The following is an 18,684-nucleotide window of genomic DNA, read 5'->3' on the forward strand; positions in this document are numbered from 1 at the left end:
CCTGAAACTTACTGTGATGTCACTTGAAAAAGCAGTGGCAAAAAAAAAAGCGAAGATGTTACTATTATTGCTGTAAATGGCAAATACGGAGAAGAACTTTATGAATATATTTTTTGTTTTAAAATCCTGTCAGTGCTGCAGTCGTGTTAAATATCAGCTAAATCTGCTCCAGGGGTCTTAGTGTTGTGTATTTGTGAGAGTTGCATAAGGAATCAGATGTGCAGGTATGTGAGAGAATTGTAGATTAAATGTTGACTACACCTATCAGTGATTGATGAAGTGCTTTTTATTTACCCCAAGTACACCATCATAGTGTAAACTGAGCGTATGTGTCTGCATCAGTGTTGTGTCTCTGTACAGCTCTCTTCGTGCCATTTTGAAACCATGAGGTGACCATGTAGTGCAATAACATATCAATATCAACATCAGTACTGTAGAGCAGAGTGTTGTTTCTGTATTAATGTACTAAAAGAGAAAATTAAACTTTGAGAAAATACCAGTGCTTTGAATTTTTTTTGTATGTTTATGAGACAAAAATCACATTTTAGTCTGTTTCTTGTGACAAATGAGACAATTTTATGAGTCATTCCTGGAAGCTTCTGCTGTTGACTGTGCCCAGGAAAATGTCATCGCTGACTGATGTAACATGTGGGCAAGTGGAAATCAAGTAAGACCAAAAACTAAATGTCACTTGATAAATATATGATTATAATTTGTTATTTTCCTAATTATTTAAGTAGATTCTATGCATGAGAATTTAATTTATTTTAAGTAGATGAAAAATGAAGTTATTTGTATTTAGAATTATTTTTGTATCACTAATTTAGTAGATATTTTGTATTTTTTGTTAAATTTCAAGTTTTATTTTTGCTTCCTTTATAGTCAGGTTTTAAAGGTCATTTCTTGTCTGATCTTGAATATGTTTGTCCACCTATAACTTGATTGGTTGTGCATTATTCAGATCTCTTCTTTATTTGAAATAGTATTTAATCCATTTATGATCAAAAATACTCTTTAAGTTCAAGAAAGAATGCCAGGCAATATCAGCTCCATTATTTTAGGTGATTTTAGATTAAAAAAAAGAAATGTTATATAAACTTTCATCAGAGCTGCTGTTGTCGCTGTTTGTTTCAAACCATTCAAGTGTACTGAATGTGCTTCTGTACTGACTTGTAGTTTGTTCGCAACTGTACTGAGAAAAATTAAATATTATAAATGTGATTAATGTTGTGTTTATTTACAATGTCCATACTGTTGTGTGTCTGAGAGGTTGGCTTTCATATAGGGCCACTGTTAATTAAAATTTTCAGAAAGACTTTGTTCATGAAAAGATCACAATAAAAAATTATGACAATTCAACAAAAGCCACAATCCCATCATATTCAATACATAAAACAGACTGTACACTGTACATGTTTAAAATTGAATTAAGATTGTCATAGTTGTGAGTTATTTATTCATGCACTTTTCTCTTGATAAACAGATTTATCTCAATGTTGTATGCTTCCGTTGGTTTGGGTGTGTGGTTTCTGCTGCGCCTTAAACCTAACATTTAATGCACATCTTCTAAACTGCACCTCCAGAGATGTACAATTTTGTAAATCACTGGTTAGTGTAAATTGTGGGAAATAAGTTTGTCCTGGCCTGTTAATGTAGAGAATCCATCTGTAATATCCTTCTGTGAGGCTCTTTGAGCTTTTGACTTATTAAAACAGACTATGACTTTCACATTTCTATTTGCATGTCTAGTAAGTATTATGGTAGATATTTTTTATTTTTAGAAGATTAAAACCTGGATTTCTGAATAGAAGTGACTATTTTTGTTGAAAGCAGAAGCATAGTGTAGTATGTGGTTAGTGTTAAAACGCATTAGATGTTTTTTTCAATCTGACTTTCAGCATGCAGGATAAAAACACATGCCTGATACCAGCTTTCTGCTTCTGAAACGTGGGAACGTCACTTACGTCCCCCAGCCGCTCCTTCCCTCTACTGCCCAGTGCGCATGTCAAAGATTCTGCCTGTGTTTACCATGGGGAAGTTCGTTTGTTGTTGGTCATTTCCGTCTTTCAGACGAGCGTTTCAATCATATTAATCTACTCAGATTAATTAAAATAATAATATAATAATAATAATAATAATACATTAGCGGTCATGGCTAGAATTTATTTGTACACGTAGCTGCTCGTGTACTACGTCATATTTTCTTGCATTGTTTGGGTGCTACAGTTCAGTTTTAGGACAAATAACAAAACAAAATATTTCAGTAAATGACATAAATATTTTACTGACAGAGCGAAAAATAATGTGGGATTTTAGCTTGACTACGCTAACGGTTCCTTTCAAATCACGGATGTGACGCAACGAATACGAAACGTGCTTCAGCGGTTATCTCGGCCTGGACTCCACGTATGTGTGGCTGCGTATGTCGCCTCCTTTCCGTCGCGAGTTTACTTCATTTCCCACCACTGCTCAACTCCAGCGCTGGCAGTAGAATGGCAGCGGCGGCCCCCAACCCGGAGGACACCGCCAGAAGCAGCAGCAGCGGCGGTGGCGGCGGCAGCGGAACGCCCAGTGCACTTGCCGGAGACGGAGACGCGGAAGAGGCCGAGGACTTCACCTCCTCCTCCCACTGTTCAGAGCTGTCTCGGCGGCAGAACGAGCAGAGGAAGCAGGGCTTGTTCTGCGACGTGACGCTGGCCTTCAGCAGCGGGGCGGCGACAGGGAACGTCCAGAGCTGCGAGTTTTCAGCCCACAGGTCTGTTCTGGCTGCTGCCACGGATTATTTCACACCACTGCTGGGAGGGCAGTTTTCCGAGTCCCTGTCCGGAAGGGTGGAGATGAAAGAATGGAGCTCAGAGCTGGGGCCGGACCCGGAGACGGTGGAGAGCGTCATCCAGTACATGTACACCGGAGAGATCCGCGTCAGCACCTGCAATGTACACGAAGTACTGGAGCTTGCAGACAGGTATATGTTCAATAAATCACGTGAGCTTGCATGAGGCCTTCTGTAGCAGCACTTGCTTTAAATGACTACTTTTGTGTAGTCAAAAGCAAAGCCTTTATCTTTCAGGTCAAATCCGAAAAGCCCTTTATATTCTGGCAAACAGGAAGTGCTCATTCTCTGATGGTCTGTAATAAGTTTTCTCTGCTTACCTCTTGCCAGGTTCCTGCTGCTTCAGCTGAAAGACTTCTGTGGAGAGTTCCTCAAGAAGAAGCTGAGCCTGACTAACTGTGTTGCCGTGCACAGCCTGGCCCACATGTACACCTTGGACCAGCTTGCTCTGCGTGCTGCAGATATGATCCGGCGCAACTTCCACAAAGTTATCCAGGATGAGGAGTTCTATACACTCCCCTTTCACCTGGTCCGTGACTGGCTGTCAGATGCAGAGATCACGGTGGACTCAGAGGAGGTGCTATTTGAGGCTGTGGTGAAGTGGGTGCAGAAGAGCCCAGAAGAACGAAGCCGCTACTTCGAGGAGCTGTTTCGTCTCCTCAGGCTGCCCCAGATCAAGCCCACCTACCTGACCAGGGTGGTGAAAAATGAACGGCTGGTGGCTGCCAACGAGGCCTGTCTCCAGCTGGTGTCAGAGGCTGTAGAGGGTCACGCCATTCGTTTTGAAAACCTCAAGTCAGCAGACATGGAGTTCTGGTCCTCCCATATGGCCTCATTTCAGCCTCGTTTTGGCCAGAATATGGACGTTATCATGGTAGTGGGTGGAGTGTCAGAAGGAGGGGACTACCTGAGTGAGTGCGTGGGCTACTTCATTTATGAAGATCGCTGGGTTAACTTGCCTCACATCCACAACCACCTGGATGGCCATGCCATCGCTGCCACAGAGTCCCACGTCTACGTAGCTGGTTCTATGGAGCCTGGCTTTGCGAAGACAGTGGAGCGTTACAATCCAAACCGCAACACTTGGGAGCAGGTGAGCAACTTAACCACACGCAAGCACTCTTTTGGCCTAACCTGCATTAAGGATATCCTGTACAGCATCGGTGGTCATGGCAACTTCAGTCCAGGTTTCAAAGATGTTAGTGTGTATGAGCCTGAGCAGGACAAGTGGCACAATCTGGAATCTGCTCCCAAGATCCTACGAGATGTGAAGGCAGTGAGTGTTGAGGATCGCTATGTGTATGTCACGGCACGCACACCTGTGGATACGGACAACGAGGATGGACTGAAGACTGTAACCACTCGATATGACACAGAGAGTCGTCAGTGGCAGGATGTTGATTCGTTGCCGCTTATTGATAACTACTGCATATTCCAAATGGCTGTGGCTTCTACTAATTTCTACCACACAGCCTCCTGCTGCCCCAAAAGCTACACAGTGCGGGATGAGGTTGCCAGGCAGAAGATTAGTGTGCGCATATCTGATGAGATTCTTGAGAGCCTGCCTCCAGAGGTAACCAGCATCGAGGGTGCTGCTATCTGCCACTTTGATGAGGATGTCTTCATCATCGGAGGCTGGAAGAACAGCGATGATGTGGATAAGCAGTACCGCAAGGAAGCCTACCGCTACTGTGCTGAGAGGAAGCGTTGGATGCTGCTGCCCCCCATGCCTCAGCCTCGCTGTCGAGCTACCGCCTGCCATGTCCGCATCCCGTACCGGTTCCTGTATGGCTGCCAGCGGTATCCGATGCCACAGAACCTGGCTCGCCAGAGAGATCGCATGCAGCAGATGCAGCAGCTTCACCGCCGCACACTGACCCTACGTCGGCAGCTCCAGTCGCAGATAGAGTGCTGAACAAGTCAACAACTGCTCCAACCAGGAGCTCCACAGCTCCAGCAGAAGATTTACAGCAAAACATTATCCCACCACAGCCATCACTGACACCCACTCATACATGAAGAAAAAAAACAAAGTGGAACGTGTTTTTTCAGTCTAGATTTCATTCATTAAACAGTCCAGCATTCACTTTAATGCCGTGTTGTATTGATAACTGATCCTTGTAAGCCATGAAATGTGTGGGCAGGTGTATATTAATCAGCTGGTGGTCTGTTGGAAGGGGTAAGATGGATGTAGACATGTGAATAAGAGTGTTATTGAGCAGCCAAAAACTTAATATGCTTCAGCCATTTATGTTGGTGTAGATGCTGTTTATCTATTTGTACATAAATAGTCTAAAGCTATATATGTATACATTTCTATGATATTTTACATTCCTTTATTGTACGCCTGTAGTGGGGAAAAATATGTGACATCAGTAATAATTGCATTCCTACATTCTTAATGAAGTCTCATCATTCCATTGTAACACTGTGACAATCTCCTCATGGAAGTCTAACCTCAGTCCAAAAGCCTAACTTACTCACTAGCTTTATTAGGAAGGTTCTGCTCGTTATTTTACAGCTTCAGCTTTTAATGTGAATTAACACGAAAAGGATGTTTATTGTGAAAATCTGTCGTCTGTCATGTCTACTCAACAGCTATACAGTGTATTTAGGTCATTTTTGTTCTTTACGTAACACTTGCAATGCTTCTCCAGGTCCCTGAAGATATGAAGTGATGAGCAAACTAAAATCCCAAAAAGATGTGATGAGATCTTTATAAAAACATTCCTTTATTAGTGACATTTAAGCATTCTATCCTGCCACTGCATTGAGCTCCAAATCACTGGCAATGGCTTAATCATTCCTCTTTTTGCACTTTTGTGCTAAATTTATCAATGTAATCCAGTTTATTAAAGATGAAATGTTTATGTGTGAGTGAGGGAATGCTTAAGAGTTGTAGTTGCACAGGTTCAGTTATTGCTCTGCAAAGAATGACTAAAGCTTCCCTGGATCTGCACTTTTTGACATCTAATTGTAAAGTCTTAAAGAAGCATATGAGTTTAAATTGCTACTTCACTTTGACTTCACATATTTCCTTTGTGTCATATCAGACAAAGTGATTGTATTCTGGATATGCTTATTTTAACTGGCTTCTAGCAACTAAGATTTAATCTTGGAACAAATGTGTAATCAGTATGATCAGGATTGTTTCAAACATTAAATGTATTGTTTAATCCTGTTTTGCTGTAATTCACTTCCAGTTAGGTGTAAATTGGACATGTGATATGCTGTTTTGTTGTCTCCTTTTGCTCACCAAAGAGACTTAATAGATGGAATGAAAAGGAATCACACTTAAAGGCAAAACAAAAGGGAATTGATATAAAATGTGTTTTGACTGACATTCAGAAACAGCCTGTGAACTGCTTACTGCAGCATCAAGGTTACAGAGCGCAGAAATGATATTCATTTCCACTTTATGACCAACATAAATAGCACTGCAAATATTAACTGATATAAGCTATGTATTTGCTTTGCATGTGATGTCCTCATATTGTGTCCTTATATTGGATGTAAGAAATGCTAATATCACTTGCAATTAAAGTTTTGTAAGATCTACCCATGTGTAATGTATTATTGCTTTGTTGGATATTACTGTGGGAAAAGATGAGCTTTCTGTGGCTGATTCACAAAGTTACAACTCCGTTGGAGACACCGGTAGGTTAGTGCTATGAACATTGATCATTTAAACCATTTTTCTCAGTTAAAATATACACTGCGAGAAAAATAAAGTGAACACTAACGTAACATGTAGATCTGAATGAATGAAATATTTTGATTAAATACTTTGTTCTTTCCATAGTTGAATGTTCTGACAACAAAAATCTCACAAAAATTATCAATGAAAATCAAATGTATAAACCCATGAAGGTATGGATATGGAGTTGTACTCAAAATTAAAGTGGAAAAACACACTACAGGCTGATCCAACTTTGATGTAATGTCCTTTAAACAATTCAAAATGAGGTTCAGTAGTGTGTGTGGCCTCCACGTGCCTGTATAACCCTGCAACACCTGGGCATGCTCCTGATGAGGCGGCAGATGTTCTCCTGAGGGATCTCCTCCCAGACCTGGACTAAAGCATCCGCCAACTCCTGGACAGTCTGTGGTGCAACTTGGTGTTGGTGGATGGAGCGAGACATGATGTCCCAGATGTGCTCAATTGGATTCAGGTCTGTGGAACGGGCGGGCCAGTCCATAACATCAATGCTTTCATGTTGCAGGAACTGCTGACACACTCCAGCTACATGAGGTCTAGCATAGTCTTGCATTAGGAGGAACCCAGGGCTAACCGCAGCAGCATATGGTCCCACAAGAGGTCTGAGGATCTCATCTCGGTACCTAATGGCAGTCAGGCTACTTCTGGCGAGCACATGGAGGTCTGTGCGCCCTCCAAAGAAATGCCACCCCACACCATTACTGACCCACTGCCAAACTGGTCATGCTGGAGGATGTTGCAGGCAGCAGAACGTTCTCCACGGCGTCTCCAGACTCTGTCACGTCTGTCACATGTGCTCAGTGTAAACCTGCTTTCCTCTGTGAAGAGCACAGGGTGCCAGTGGCGAATTTGCCAATCTTGGTGTTCTCTGTCAAATGCCAAAAGTCCTGCAAGGTGCTGGGCTGTAAGCACAACCCCCACCTGTGGACGTCGGGCCCTCATACCACCCTGATGGAGTCAGATGTTTCTGACTGTTTGTTTGAGCAGACACATGCACATTTGTGGCCTGCTGGAGCTCATTTTGCAGGGCTCTGGCAGTGCTCCTCCTTGCACAAAGAAGGAGGTAGCGGTCCTGCTGCTGGGTTGTTGCCCTCCCACAGCCTCATCCACGTCTCCTGATGTACTTGCCTGTCTCCTGGTAGCGCCTCCATGCTCTGGACACTACTGAAAGACACAGCAAACCTTCTTGCCACAGCTCGCATTGATGTGCCATCCTGGATGAGCTGCACTACCTGAGCCACTTGTGTGGGTTGTAGACTCCGTCTCATGCTACCACTAGAGTGAAAGCACCTCCAGCACTCAAAAGTGACCAAAACATCAGCCAGAAAGCATCGGAACTGAGATGTGGTCTGTGGTCACCACCTGCAGAACCACTCCTTTATTGGGTGTGTCTTGCCAATTGCCTATAATTTCCACATGTTGTCTATTCCATTTGTACAACAGTATGTGAAATTGATTGTCAATCAGTGTTGCTTCTTAAGTGGACAGTTCGATTTCACAGAAAAGTGGTTGACTTGGAGTTACATTGTGTTGTTTAAGTGTTCCCTTTATTTTTTGAGCAGTGTATTTCCTGGATCGATGGTTCATTTTGAATGTGGGATGTTAGTAGAACAGTCCTGAGTGGTGGGTAGGAACCCTAAATTAGTGCTTTTGCTTTCGGGGGAAGGTTGCACACCGTGCGCCTCTAGTTACACAAGTGTTGCTTTAAAGTGTCCGTTACCATTTTGTGATAAAAGAAATTTCAGATCAAAACTGCTCATAAATGTATTAGAGTTAGGGACTTTAATTGCTAATATGTATAAGTTGATAAACCTTTATGTTTTAGTCACTCAAATATGATGAGCACGCGCAGTTAACATCTTTATCATTTGATGCCAACACTTTCACTCAAAAATTCCGACACTTTCGACAGACCCTGAAAGCAGCAGTGCCGTTCTAGCATAGCACGGGTTTGTATTCCAGCAAGGGCAGCTACCACACGGCTTTTACCTAAATAACCTAAACGACTCGGCAGTATTTCTCCCCCACCCCCCGAAATGGTAATACAGCAAACTTTGACAGAAACAGTCAGCACATAAAGACTAAACACAAATGAACTAGCATACTCCCCTGCTAAAGCAAACTGTGGCTATCGCTAACTTACTGCTGTACTCTGGCTAGCTAAACCGGTCAGGTTAAATAAGAGTCTAATAATGGGGTTTTATTAGTTTTGTTTTAGCACAGCTGCAATCTTGTTTGGTTGCCTGTCTTATTTTAGCATACTGTGCTGTTTAATTCCCTGTCATTTTAACACTGTCTACACAGATTCCAGAGCTGTCAAAGCCCTCTGTGTGTATGAAAGACCCCCAGGGGGTCGAGAAGACCATAGAGTCTATGTTGAAGGCTGGCTCCAATACCCTGCAGGTATCCTCCCTCACAACCACAATTAAAACGATCAAACTGATAAGAAAAAATATTATAGGGTTGATGCAATATTCTTGACGTTTCCAGATTATCTCAGATTTTGACATGACCCTAACAAGATTTTCATTCAACGGGAAAAGGTGCCCTACCTGTCACAGTGAGTGCTTTCTTATGTCACATTCTGTTATATTGTCTCTCTTCTTCATCTTTTGCTGCAAAAATAGCTTTATATGCAATTGTCTCCAGTTGCTATTATTTGTGGACTTCGCTGCCTTTAGTACTGACTTTACCATGCAGGCTTGCATGAGTTTAGATGATGGCCTTGACTTGGCTACTGCAGAACATTTAACTCCTTCATGTGAAAAAAGTCTTGGGTTTCTTTTTAATTATATGACTGAATCTGAGCACATTTTGAATTCACAACCACCAGTGATTCACAGCCACTGACAGCCATTCATGACCATGCCATCTCACTGCCCGCATGTTTTCCAGATGATATTGTGTGCTTATTTAATTTATTTTCTACTACAGGTTGATCTTAATTTCCAAAGAATATACTTCCAGAACATGCCACACTTTAAATTTAGGATTAATTCAGAGATGCTCTCTCTGTAACTAAACATGAAAGTTGATTTTTGACTCAGTGTTTTACAGCTTGTCAATGTGTGTTTCAATTGCAGATATTCTTGACAACAGCAACGTCATCTCAGAAGACTGCAGACAAAAGGTTGGAAAGCTACTTTCGAACAGAAACAGGTTTAGCATCAGTTGGATCATTGATTTGTCACAGATAATCTAACTGTCCTGTCTTTCAAAAGTAAAACAGTGTTTAAGCAATAACAGTCTCCAACTTAACTCCAAAAAGACCAAGACACTTATTATTGCTCCAGACAGTGAAATCCCCGACATAAAGCAACATCTAGGCAACCTGATCTCTTCAGCCAAGCCTAAACTGAGAAACCTTGGGGTAATATTCTATGAATCCATGTCATTAGACCATCATTCAAGACAGTTGGCTAAAAATAGCTTTTTTTTCCAACTACGTAATATTGCAAAGGTGAGACCAATGATGTCTACGCAAGAGCTCGAAATGATTATACACGCATTTGTGTCCTCACGATTAGACTATTGCAACAGCTTATTGACATGCCTTAACACGGAAGCACTGGCTCGTCTTCAGACAATGCAAAACTCAGCAGTGAGGCTTCTGACTAGAACCAGCAGAAGAGCCCACATCACACCCGTGTTAAAGTCTCTTCACTGGCTTCCTGTTGAATATCGTATTCGTTTTAAATCCTGGTACTTACTTTCCGAGCCATAAATGGACAGGGCCCTAGTTACACTGAGGACTTAGTTAAGCCCTACAGTCCGGCTCGAAGTCTAAGGTCGACCGGGGAACACCTGTTGATGGTCCCACAAACCCATTTTAAAACCCAGGGAGACCGTTCATTTTAAATCTGTTGCTCCCCGTCTCTCGAATGAGCTTCACCAGGATCTCTGGATTCAGTAGATGCTTTTAAAAATCTCTTAAAAACATCTTTGTTCAGGCATTTTAGCTCCAAAAAGACTCAGTGACACTGCTGTGTATTTATACTGTTTTTTGTTTTTTGTTTTTTTTCCTCCACATGTTGCAGGTTTTCTGTTTTTATTGTTGTGAAGAACTTTGTGACCTTGAAAAAATGTATAAATGTATATATAAAGTTTATCTTATTAAAAAAAGACAAAGGGTTTAAAGTTGGAATTGCTCTTCCATGTATAAGTCACTGTTGAAATATAAAAGAACAATGCGTTTTACATTTTGTAGATTTACCATTTATATTTTTAAATTATTAAACATACATAAAATCAGTCATTCATCCACTAGCAGTGACCCACTTTGCCATCTAGTGGATGAAAAGAAAGGTACAAGCATTCAGACAGTAAGCATGACTATGATCAGACTGCACCAAGTTGGTAAGTTCTCAGAATATTGTTTTGTTTTCCTCAGCTGGATGAACTTCTTAAGACTTACTACCCCATCGAGATTGACAGTTCACTGTCTGTAGAGCAGAAGCTACCTTTAATGGTGGAGTGGTGAGTATCCGTCACAAACTATGTTCATCACTGCTTTGAGTTTGTAGTTTTGAGGTGGTATTTATCTACTTCACCATGTTGAAAAATTGTGCTGCTCTTATATACAGGTGGACCAAAGCTCATGAACTCCTGGTGGCGCAGAAGATCAGGAAAGACCTGCTGGCCAAAGCAGTTCATGAGTCTGAAGCCAAACTGAGGTAAGAACATCACAAAGCTGAAGTTTACATTGTAGTTTGGAGTGGTTTTTTTTTTTTTTTTAGAATATTTTATGTGATATTTGAATAATGAGTGAATGTTTTAACAGAGATGGCTTCCAGCTGTTCTTTGACCACTTGCACCAGCACAGCATCCCTCTGCTCATCTTCTCTGCTGGAATAGGAGACATCCTGGAGGAGGTGATTCGGCAGAATGGTGTCTTTCACCCCAATGTCAACGTCTTCTCCAACTACATGGACTTTGACGAGTCTGTGAGTTCCCATCTTCACAAACTGTTTTACCGCAATAGTAGAGTTTTAAAAAAATAACAGAGATCTTTCTGTTTGGGCAGGGAGTGTTGAGGGCCTTTAAGGGAGAGTTGATTCATATCTACAATAAAAGGGAAGGTGCACTGCTCAACACAGGCCATTTCCAGGAGCTACGGACACGGCCCAATGTACTGCTGATGGGAGACTCCCTTGGGGATCTGGCCATGGCTGATGGAGTGCAGAATATGGAAAACATCCTCAAGATTGGGTTCCTCAATGATAAGGTAAGTAAAAAGCATGCATTCTGTTACTCATTAGTTTGCATAGCAACACTCATAGTACTCTCATTTTGTCTTCAGGTTGAAGAGAGGAAACAGTCGTACTTGGACTCATATGACATTGTGCTAGTAGAGGATGAAACCTTGGATGTCCCTAATGCTGTTCTCCTCTATCTCACTGGCAACAAGTGAACTGCTGATTCTCCCCATGTCGGCACACACTCCAGGACCTTCAGCTACGGAGACTACTTTTCAGATGGAGCCAGTGGGATTCTTTATTAACCAGCTAGGAATGTTACATGATCATTTTCTATTTTACTAAAACGTTCACACCTTTTCGGCACATGATTCTTTAACACCAGTTCAAAGACACAGCTCCCTCACACATCACCTCTGTACTATGTGTTCATTAACAAAAGTGGGTTTGGACCACATTGGATTTTATGCAAACAGGGTATGCATTATCTAACACATACTTTTCATGTCTGATTGGTAAGATGTAATGATGGGAAAGGAAAATGCACAATGGAGAAGCCACACCTTGATTTGGCCTTTAGTTTAAAAGCAGTTTCCAGCTTCTTTATGAACAATGAAGCTCCTCTCTGTCTATTATCATCCTATACCTAAAACATGTTTCAGCTTAGGTTTCTGTTGGGTAACACCACTGTATGATTATTACTCTGTACCTTAACAACTGTTTTTAAATTCAGGGATTAAAAAAAAAGGAAAAATATCAAAGAGGCTGTAATATTTGTTGAGACCGCGACCTCAGAGGTGTGAAGGTTTTACAAAGAAAAAAAGATTGATGTTTGTCATTCAAATGAGTTGTTGGTCACCAAGCGTCATTTTCTACACTGCAACAAAGGTTCCAATAAACCTCATTTTGTTTTGTCTGTCCTGTTACGGAGAGGATTTTCTTTCTTTTACTTTCAAGCTCTGTTGCTCTTGATCATAAAATGTAGGTTTCATGCGTATTTTATTAAACTCTGCCAGTTTTAGGTTGTGTTTGTACAGGAAGAATGAAATGGAAGTTTATCACAACTTTTTATTATACAAGTTTTCTTTTTTTCCATAAGAATTACATCATTTTCTACAACTGAAGATACTTTACAACCAGTGGTTTTTAGTCAGAAGAGGAAATTCAGAGGCAAAACATAGACTATACACCATTAAGCAGTCATTTGACTTATTAATAGCTGGATTATTCAGGAAGTTGAAGCCCAAATGCTTTGCAAGATCATTAATGTGATTATGGATCTGCCTGTATGCCACACTGATGCAGTGATGAAAACTGATGCTTCCTTTTAAAGCTTTATGCATGTGGATTTTTCATCCTTGGTATTTTGCCATTGCTGACAAGAAAAATTTAATTTTGAAAATACAATTACTGATGGCTAAAGCCCTTTTAATGGCTCACATTTAAAGAAAACAGACATGTTTAATGATTTATAGATGTCATGGTCTCCCCGTAATGTGTCTGTAGATGTGAAATGGTACCGAATTTAGCAGCAAACTGTAACTTTAAAAATAAAAGGCTCAGCAACTTTTGAAACATTTTCAGAACAATATCAAGACAGTTGCCGAAATGGCAACGTAACTACAACCTGAATTTGCCCGTTTATTGTCGCATAAACACATTTGCTTCATAACTCATCTCGTCTCATTTCCTTAGAGTCCTCCTCCACCTTCACGTTCAGTTCATTTTCCACAATCTTTCCATCTCTGTTCTGGTCCTGGTGATCAAACATATCCTTAATAATGCTCTCTGCATCGACCCCTGGCCGAAGTCGACCTTTGCCTTCTTTAACTTGAAGCCTGATGAAGCTAGAAAACTGAAGCACAAAACACAGACGGCATTTTGCCGCTTGCTTTCACATTTCCTCCTCTAAAAACCTGCATTTGGCAGAATAATTGGAGCAGAATTTCCTTGTCTACATACCTCCTCCAGAGGAACCTCTTTGTCTTGATTGAGGTCCATGGCATCAAAGAGAGGATCGGGGGTGTCTCCAAGCCATACAAACATGTAACCTTCAGGCACACCTTTCTGCAACTCCACCAACTCCAGTTCAAAAAGGAGAACTGCACTTCTGGGAACTACTCCAGCTAAAGGCATCAATCAGAGGAGACAAAATATGAATCAAACATGAGCTAAAAGGAAATTATGCACATCTGAACATGTCCCAAAAGCTGACCTCCATTTTCACCATGCGCCCAGTGGGGAGGGATGACCACTTCTCGCTTCTCACCCACACACATGCCTTCCAAACCTTCTTCCAGACCCAAGATCACCTTATTGGCTCCCAGAGTTGTGACTGAGGGTGAGTCAAACTGGTCCCTGCAATGCAACAATTAAGCTGCTGTCACTTTTTAATGAAAGAAATTGACATAAGCTGATTGAAAACCATCCTTGTACCAAAACCTTGAGCCATGCAAGCATACGTGCTGTTGCCATGGATACATAAATGGTTATGTGTCTAGTTCCAAAGCCAAGTGAAATCTGTCAGACAAGGAGCCAGCAATGATTTACATGCATGAAGTCGGAGGATGCAGTGTAGCAAAGTGAACAGCAGAGGGCGCTCACGAGGAGTACAGCAGGGTCCCGTCCATCAATGAGCAGTTGTAGCGATACTGAAGCAAATCGTCAGCTTCGCTGGTCAAATTACATTCCTGAGGCTTGTGGGTAACTTTAATCTCCACTGCATCTTTGGGATTGTGGAAGTCAATGACGTGAATGTCAAAGACCAGCACAGCAGAGCCAGGAATGAGGTCTCCTGCAGCCAGACGGGAAAATAAACACACAGCATTACAAACATTAACAAGTACTTGTGGTCTGTTGCCTCACTTTAATGTTTTACACCCACGAAACTCACCAACTCCGTCTTCACCATAGGCCATGTGGGGAGGAATGGTGATCCTCCTTTTCTCTCCCATGCAAAGGCCCTGCAGAGCTTTGTCCATCCCTCTGATCACATATCCCATGCCAACATACGTGTTGTACGTGCTGTTTCGCTGATAGCTGTTAAAGTAAGAGTGACGTTGAGGATTCAGATTAAATTTGTTTTATTTACCTTTCTAAATGTGAAAAACATGAGGTTTACCTCGAATCGAAGGGTGTGCCGTCCTGGAAGGTCCCGTTGTAGTGGTAGCGGATGTAATCTCCAGCCACCGTCCTACGAGTGCAGACTGTAGGCACCTCCTTCACCTCCACGATCAGATCATCTTTAGGGTTAAAAACATCAACCAGCAGCACCTCGAACACCAGCGTGGCCTGAGGGGGGATCATAGTTCCTGTTGGGACAAAGGCATGTTAATCTGTATTAAGAATTTACAGCATATTAAAAGATTCAATAACTCAACAGAAGCAGAAATGATATAACTTTTCTTTTACTAAGCATGGTAATCAATATTCACTTCAAAGATTTTTAAAATCCTCTCCACTCACAAGTCTAGAAACAAAAACTGAGACACTGAGGTTAAATACGTAGGAGGCCCTATAATTTAAAAGAGATTCACAAACCATCCTGCAGCCATCCATAGCAACAGTGAAAGCACACGGCTCTCAAACATGAAACGATGCAACTCGGGAGTAAATGTCCCCTTATGATCCAGGACCTTCAACATTATCAAACGTAATCTCACTAAAATGTAATGCATTGTTGCAAAATGTTACTGTCCAAACATGATCGACTTTACACAAAACCCAAAGTTCGTTTGTGTCTTTCCTGGCAGATTACTCATTTTACTCTCACAGGAAACTTGCAGCAACTGAGAATATTGGAGGATGTTTGCAATCCTTATTGATCACTTCCAGCATGGCCTTTCTTCATATCTTTATAACATAACAACACAGGAAGTATTCTAAGACCCAGATAAGTCTAATTTTGATCAACAAGTTTCTCTGCCAACTAACTTTAAATACAGACCATTCGTGGTTTAGTTCCAAAGCCCATTTGGCTTGGATACTAAGAAGTAAAAGTGGGTGGATCAGTGCACACCCACAAAAAGTGTAAAGTATACTAACAGATTGGTGTCAGGTATCTAATCAATTCAAATAGTTATTATCTCTGAAACATTGCTACAGAAACACTCTATGGCATTAATAATGGAAAATATGGATCTATAAAAGCATTTCCAACCATGATAAATTTCCAAGTCTCAATGATTATAGCCAAAAAAAATATTCTTAAATCAATCAGAGGGTTTATCTTGGAGGCAAGTCTGTACCGTGGCCCTTCTCTCCATATGCCAGGAAGGGTGGGATGATAATGATCCGTCTCTCTCCAACACACATTCCCAAAAGACCCTCATCCAAGCCTTTGATGAGGTCGCCTTGTCCCAGATAGGTATCGTAGGTTGAATTTTTTGAGTAACTGAATAAAGAAAAAAAGGTTAAATTTCATGGAACAAATGAGATGCTTTGCACAAGACAGAAGTGGGCTACAGCGCAGCTTCACCTGGAGTCAAAGGCTTCACCGGACAGCAGGGTGCCGTTATAGTGGTAACGGACATAATCTGCTGCCGCAGCGGTGCGTCTGCAGCCTGCTGGCTTGCTGAGTGTCCGGATCTGGACTTTGTCCTCTGAGCTCCAGATGTCCAGCAGAAGAACATCATACACCAGGACAGCATCCGGAGGAATTATTCCACCTGAGGGATCAGCAGCAAAGGATGGCACAAAACTATGATCGTGTAGTCGCCAGCAAAAGTGCCGCAGGTATGCTGTTGTAGGTCTGCACCTGTTCCAATGCTCCCATATGCCAGGTGTGGCGGGATTGTGATCCTCCTGCGCTCGTTGACACACATGCCCTGAAGACCCCGGTCCATCCCTGTGATCAGTCTGCCCAGGCCCACCTGGCTGATGAAGGCTTTGCCTCGGTCATGGCTGCAGATGCAGAAAGTAGGATGACACAGAAGTATGGGCAGCAATGTGAAATTAGTTACAGCGTTAGGATGCGGTACTTTCATATGTAAAGTCCAACCATCTCCATGGCAACAAGCATCAAAATGGACGACAGTTACTTTGTGGAAACTAAATCACAATGAAACAATGGTGTTTGTTGAGATGCATGTGATTACGCTGTTAGGCTGACACGTCTGCAGTTATTATCTTAGCAGAAGAAAACTGCTGGAGAGCCACAATCCCCATTTTGGATCATGTCCGTCAGTCAGAGCAAACATCACAAGCTGCTGTTTCTGGTGTGGTCACTGAAACACCAACAACTTGGCTCGTTTAAAGTTTTGCATTTCATTCAAGCTTCACCTGGAGTCAAACTTCTTCCCGTCCTCGTAAAAGGTACCGTTAAAGTGATACCGAATAAAGTCCTCTGTTTGTACTTCTCGGGGACAAACTTTGGGAATGTCGTAGCGATCCACAACAACATCCACCAGCGGCCCAGGACTGCAAATTACGACATGGAAGAAAAACAGCAGCTCGAAGGATTTCCATAAATCCATCCGGAAACCAGGAAGACAGCAGTGCAGAGAAGAGAGACTAGCAGCAGCTGCCAGCCAGCAGGGAGATGTGGTTCCTGCAGTGGAAACTGGGAGTAAAGCGCTGCAACAAGTCTGAAACGGTCCGGACGTGAAGTAGCCTGAAATAACTAACGCAACTTCCGGTCTAAGAGTTCAAAATAATAGTCTGTCAATAAAATAAAATAAAATATGTTTTAGTATGACTCATGGCCTATGTCAGGGATTTTGCAACAATATACAAAAATACATGCGAAGAAACATCCAATTCTAAAATGTAATTTATATATCATGTGACAATAAGCAATAAAATTACAAAAATACATTGTTGGGTATTTGCATTGTTACATATCTAGTCGTTTATCAATAAACAATGTTTACGACGAGAAATTTTACATAATATTGTGGAATGTACGTGTAACTGGGTAGAATGGTTTCATCCTCTTTGTTTTATGCTTCTTATGTATGTGAAAGTTTCAAAATGCCTTCAGCTTATTGACTCTCCTCTCTTTGCATACCATTATGCTTGTTTTATTACATGCCTGTAAGAATCCCAGCCACATTTATGTATCTTTAATTGTCTTTGATAAACTATCTTTAAATAAAAGTGAGTAAATTTTAAGAGTTAAGCTTTAAAAGAAATCCTCCTGGTGTCATGCAGTGAACTTAAAAGCCAAAAAAAAAAAAAAAAAAAAAAAAGAAAATTAACTAAAATTTTTAAATGAGATTTATTTTCTGATTGTGAACTTAATCTGACCTTGCTGAAAAATTTAGAAGAAAAAATTAAATTAAATTAAATTAAATTAAATTAAATTAAATTAAATTAAATTGACTCTGAATTGGAATAAGTGTCGTATAAAATGAATGAATGAATCTTATTAGATGTGGATAGATAAAAAAAAAAAAAAACATTCCAAAATAAGTGAAAAGACAAATAAACTACATGGAAAATTAGAAAACTACTCAGCTGCCCAGTGACACTGCTGTTTAAAATAAATAAAAAATATTATCAAAGTCACGCAGCTTCAATAATCCAATTCAGTCAGATGATTTTTATAGAGACTGTTCAATCCAAACATGAGAAAAAGATGCACTAGACTATTATTTCGTGCTTTTACTGTATCTGAGCAACAAGCCTAACTTCCGGTCTCATTCCGCCTCTGTGTAACTCGCTTTCTTTCTCCAGAGAGGTAGAGGAGGAGTGGCCCCTGGCCCCCACCTACTATTTAATGGAATTCTGCAAACGTGTAAAGCCTGGCTCAGAGGCCGGACCCCATGTTTGCATTCAGGAAACACAAAATACGTCACATTACATACGATAGTGACAAGCTGATTGGATTTCTTTAAATAAATATGAAAAAAAAATGCTTAAAGATTTAAGTATAGTCTCTTTCTAACACATATCTGTCTTTTGAGACAGATGTGTTGTTATCCAATGAGTCCTAATAA

General features: G+C 41.2%; 3 protein-coding genes across 3 annotated transcripts; 2 read left to right on the forward strand and 1 right to left on the reverse strand.

Annotated features, from left to right (window-relative positions):
* Nucleotides 1-2,408: 2,408 nt before the first annotated feature.
* LOC306765804 (kelch-like protein 11) lies at nt 2,409-6,329 on the forward strand (the record flags this gene model as incomplete). The annotated part of the gene is made up of 2 exons (XM_079253310.1): nt 2,409-2,965; nt 3,164-6,329. The coding sequence occupies 2 exons, from the start codon at nt 2,409-2,411 to the stop codon at nt 4,746-4,748; spliced, it is 2,142 nt and encodes a 713-aa protein (XP_079109436.1). The 3' UTR covers nt 4,749-6,329.
* Nucleotides 6,330-8,488: 2,159 nt separating this feature from the next.
* Nucleotides 8,489-12,672, forward strand: LOC306766016 (cytosolic 5'-nucleotidase 3-like). Its single transcript, XM_079253590.1, has 9 exons — nt 8,489-8,590; nt 8,856-8,954; nt 9,042-9,111; nt 9,635-9,681; nt 10,942-11,027; nt 11,135-11,224; nt 11,332-11,494; nt 11,575-11,775; nt 11,851-12,672. The coding sequence occupies exons 1-9, from the start codon at nt 8,588-8,590 to the stop codon at nt 11,959-11,961; spliced, it is 870 nt and encodes a 289-aa protein (XP_079109716.1). The 5' UTR covers nt 8,489-8,587; the 3' UTR covers nt 11,962-12,672.
* A 107-nt stretch (nt 12,673-12,779) lies between these two features.
* On the reverse strand, nt 12,780-17,286 carry LOC306766009 (peptidyl-prolyl cis-trans isomerase FKBP10-like). Its single transcript, XM_079253583.1, has 10 exons — nt 17,027-17,286; nt 16,503-16,648; nt 16,224-16,413; nt 15,994-16,139; nt 14,868-15,057; nt 14,640-14,785; nt 14,351-14,540; nt 13,962-14,104; nt 13,709-13,872; nt 12,780-13,601 (listed from the first exon to the last, which is right to left on the reverse strand). Exons 1-10 carry the CDS (start codon nt 17,218-17,220, stop codon nt 13,413-13,415), a joined length of 1,698 nt encoding a protein of 565 aa, XP_079109709.1. The 5' UTR covers nt 17,221-17,286; the 3' UTR covers nt 12,780-13,412.
* Nucleotides 17,287-18,684: the final 1,398 nt, after the last annotated feature.

Source organism: Telmatherina bonti (genome assembly GCF_933228915.1).
Source record: "Telmatherina bonti genome assembly, chromosome: 14".
Classification (NCBI taxonomy): domain Eukaryota; kingdom Metazoa; phylum Chordata; class Actinopteri; order Atheriniformes; family Telmatherinidae; genus Telmatherina; species Telmatherina bonti.

Excerpts from the sequence above, each read along its gene's own strand:
- LOC306766009 (XM_079253583.1), bottom strand. The coding sequence starts at position 17,220 with ATGGATTTATGGAAATCCTTCGAGCTGCTGTTTTTCTTCCATGTCGTA. Across the intron at positions 16,414-16,502 it reads ATATGGGAGCATTGGAACAG|GTGGAATAATTCCTCCGGAT; the intron begins GTGCAGACCTAC and ends CTGATCCCTCAG. Across the intron at positions 13,873-13,961 it reads GGCGCATGGTGAAAATGGAG|CTGGAGTAGTTCCCAGAAGT; the intron begins GTCAGCTTTTGG and ends TGATGCCTTTAG.
- LOC306766016 (XM_079253590.1), top strand. Across the intron at positions 8,955-9,041 it reads CTGGCTCCAATACCCTGCAG|ATTATCTCAGATTTTGACAT; the intron begins GTATCCTCCCTC and ends TGACGTTTCCAG. Across the intron at positions 11,776-11,850 it reads TTGGGTTCCTCAATGATAAG|GTTGAAGAGAGGAAACAGTC; the intron begins GTAAGTAAAAAG and ends TTTTGTCTTCAG.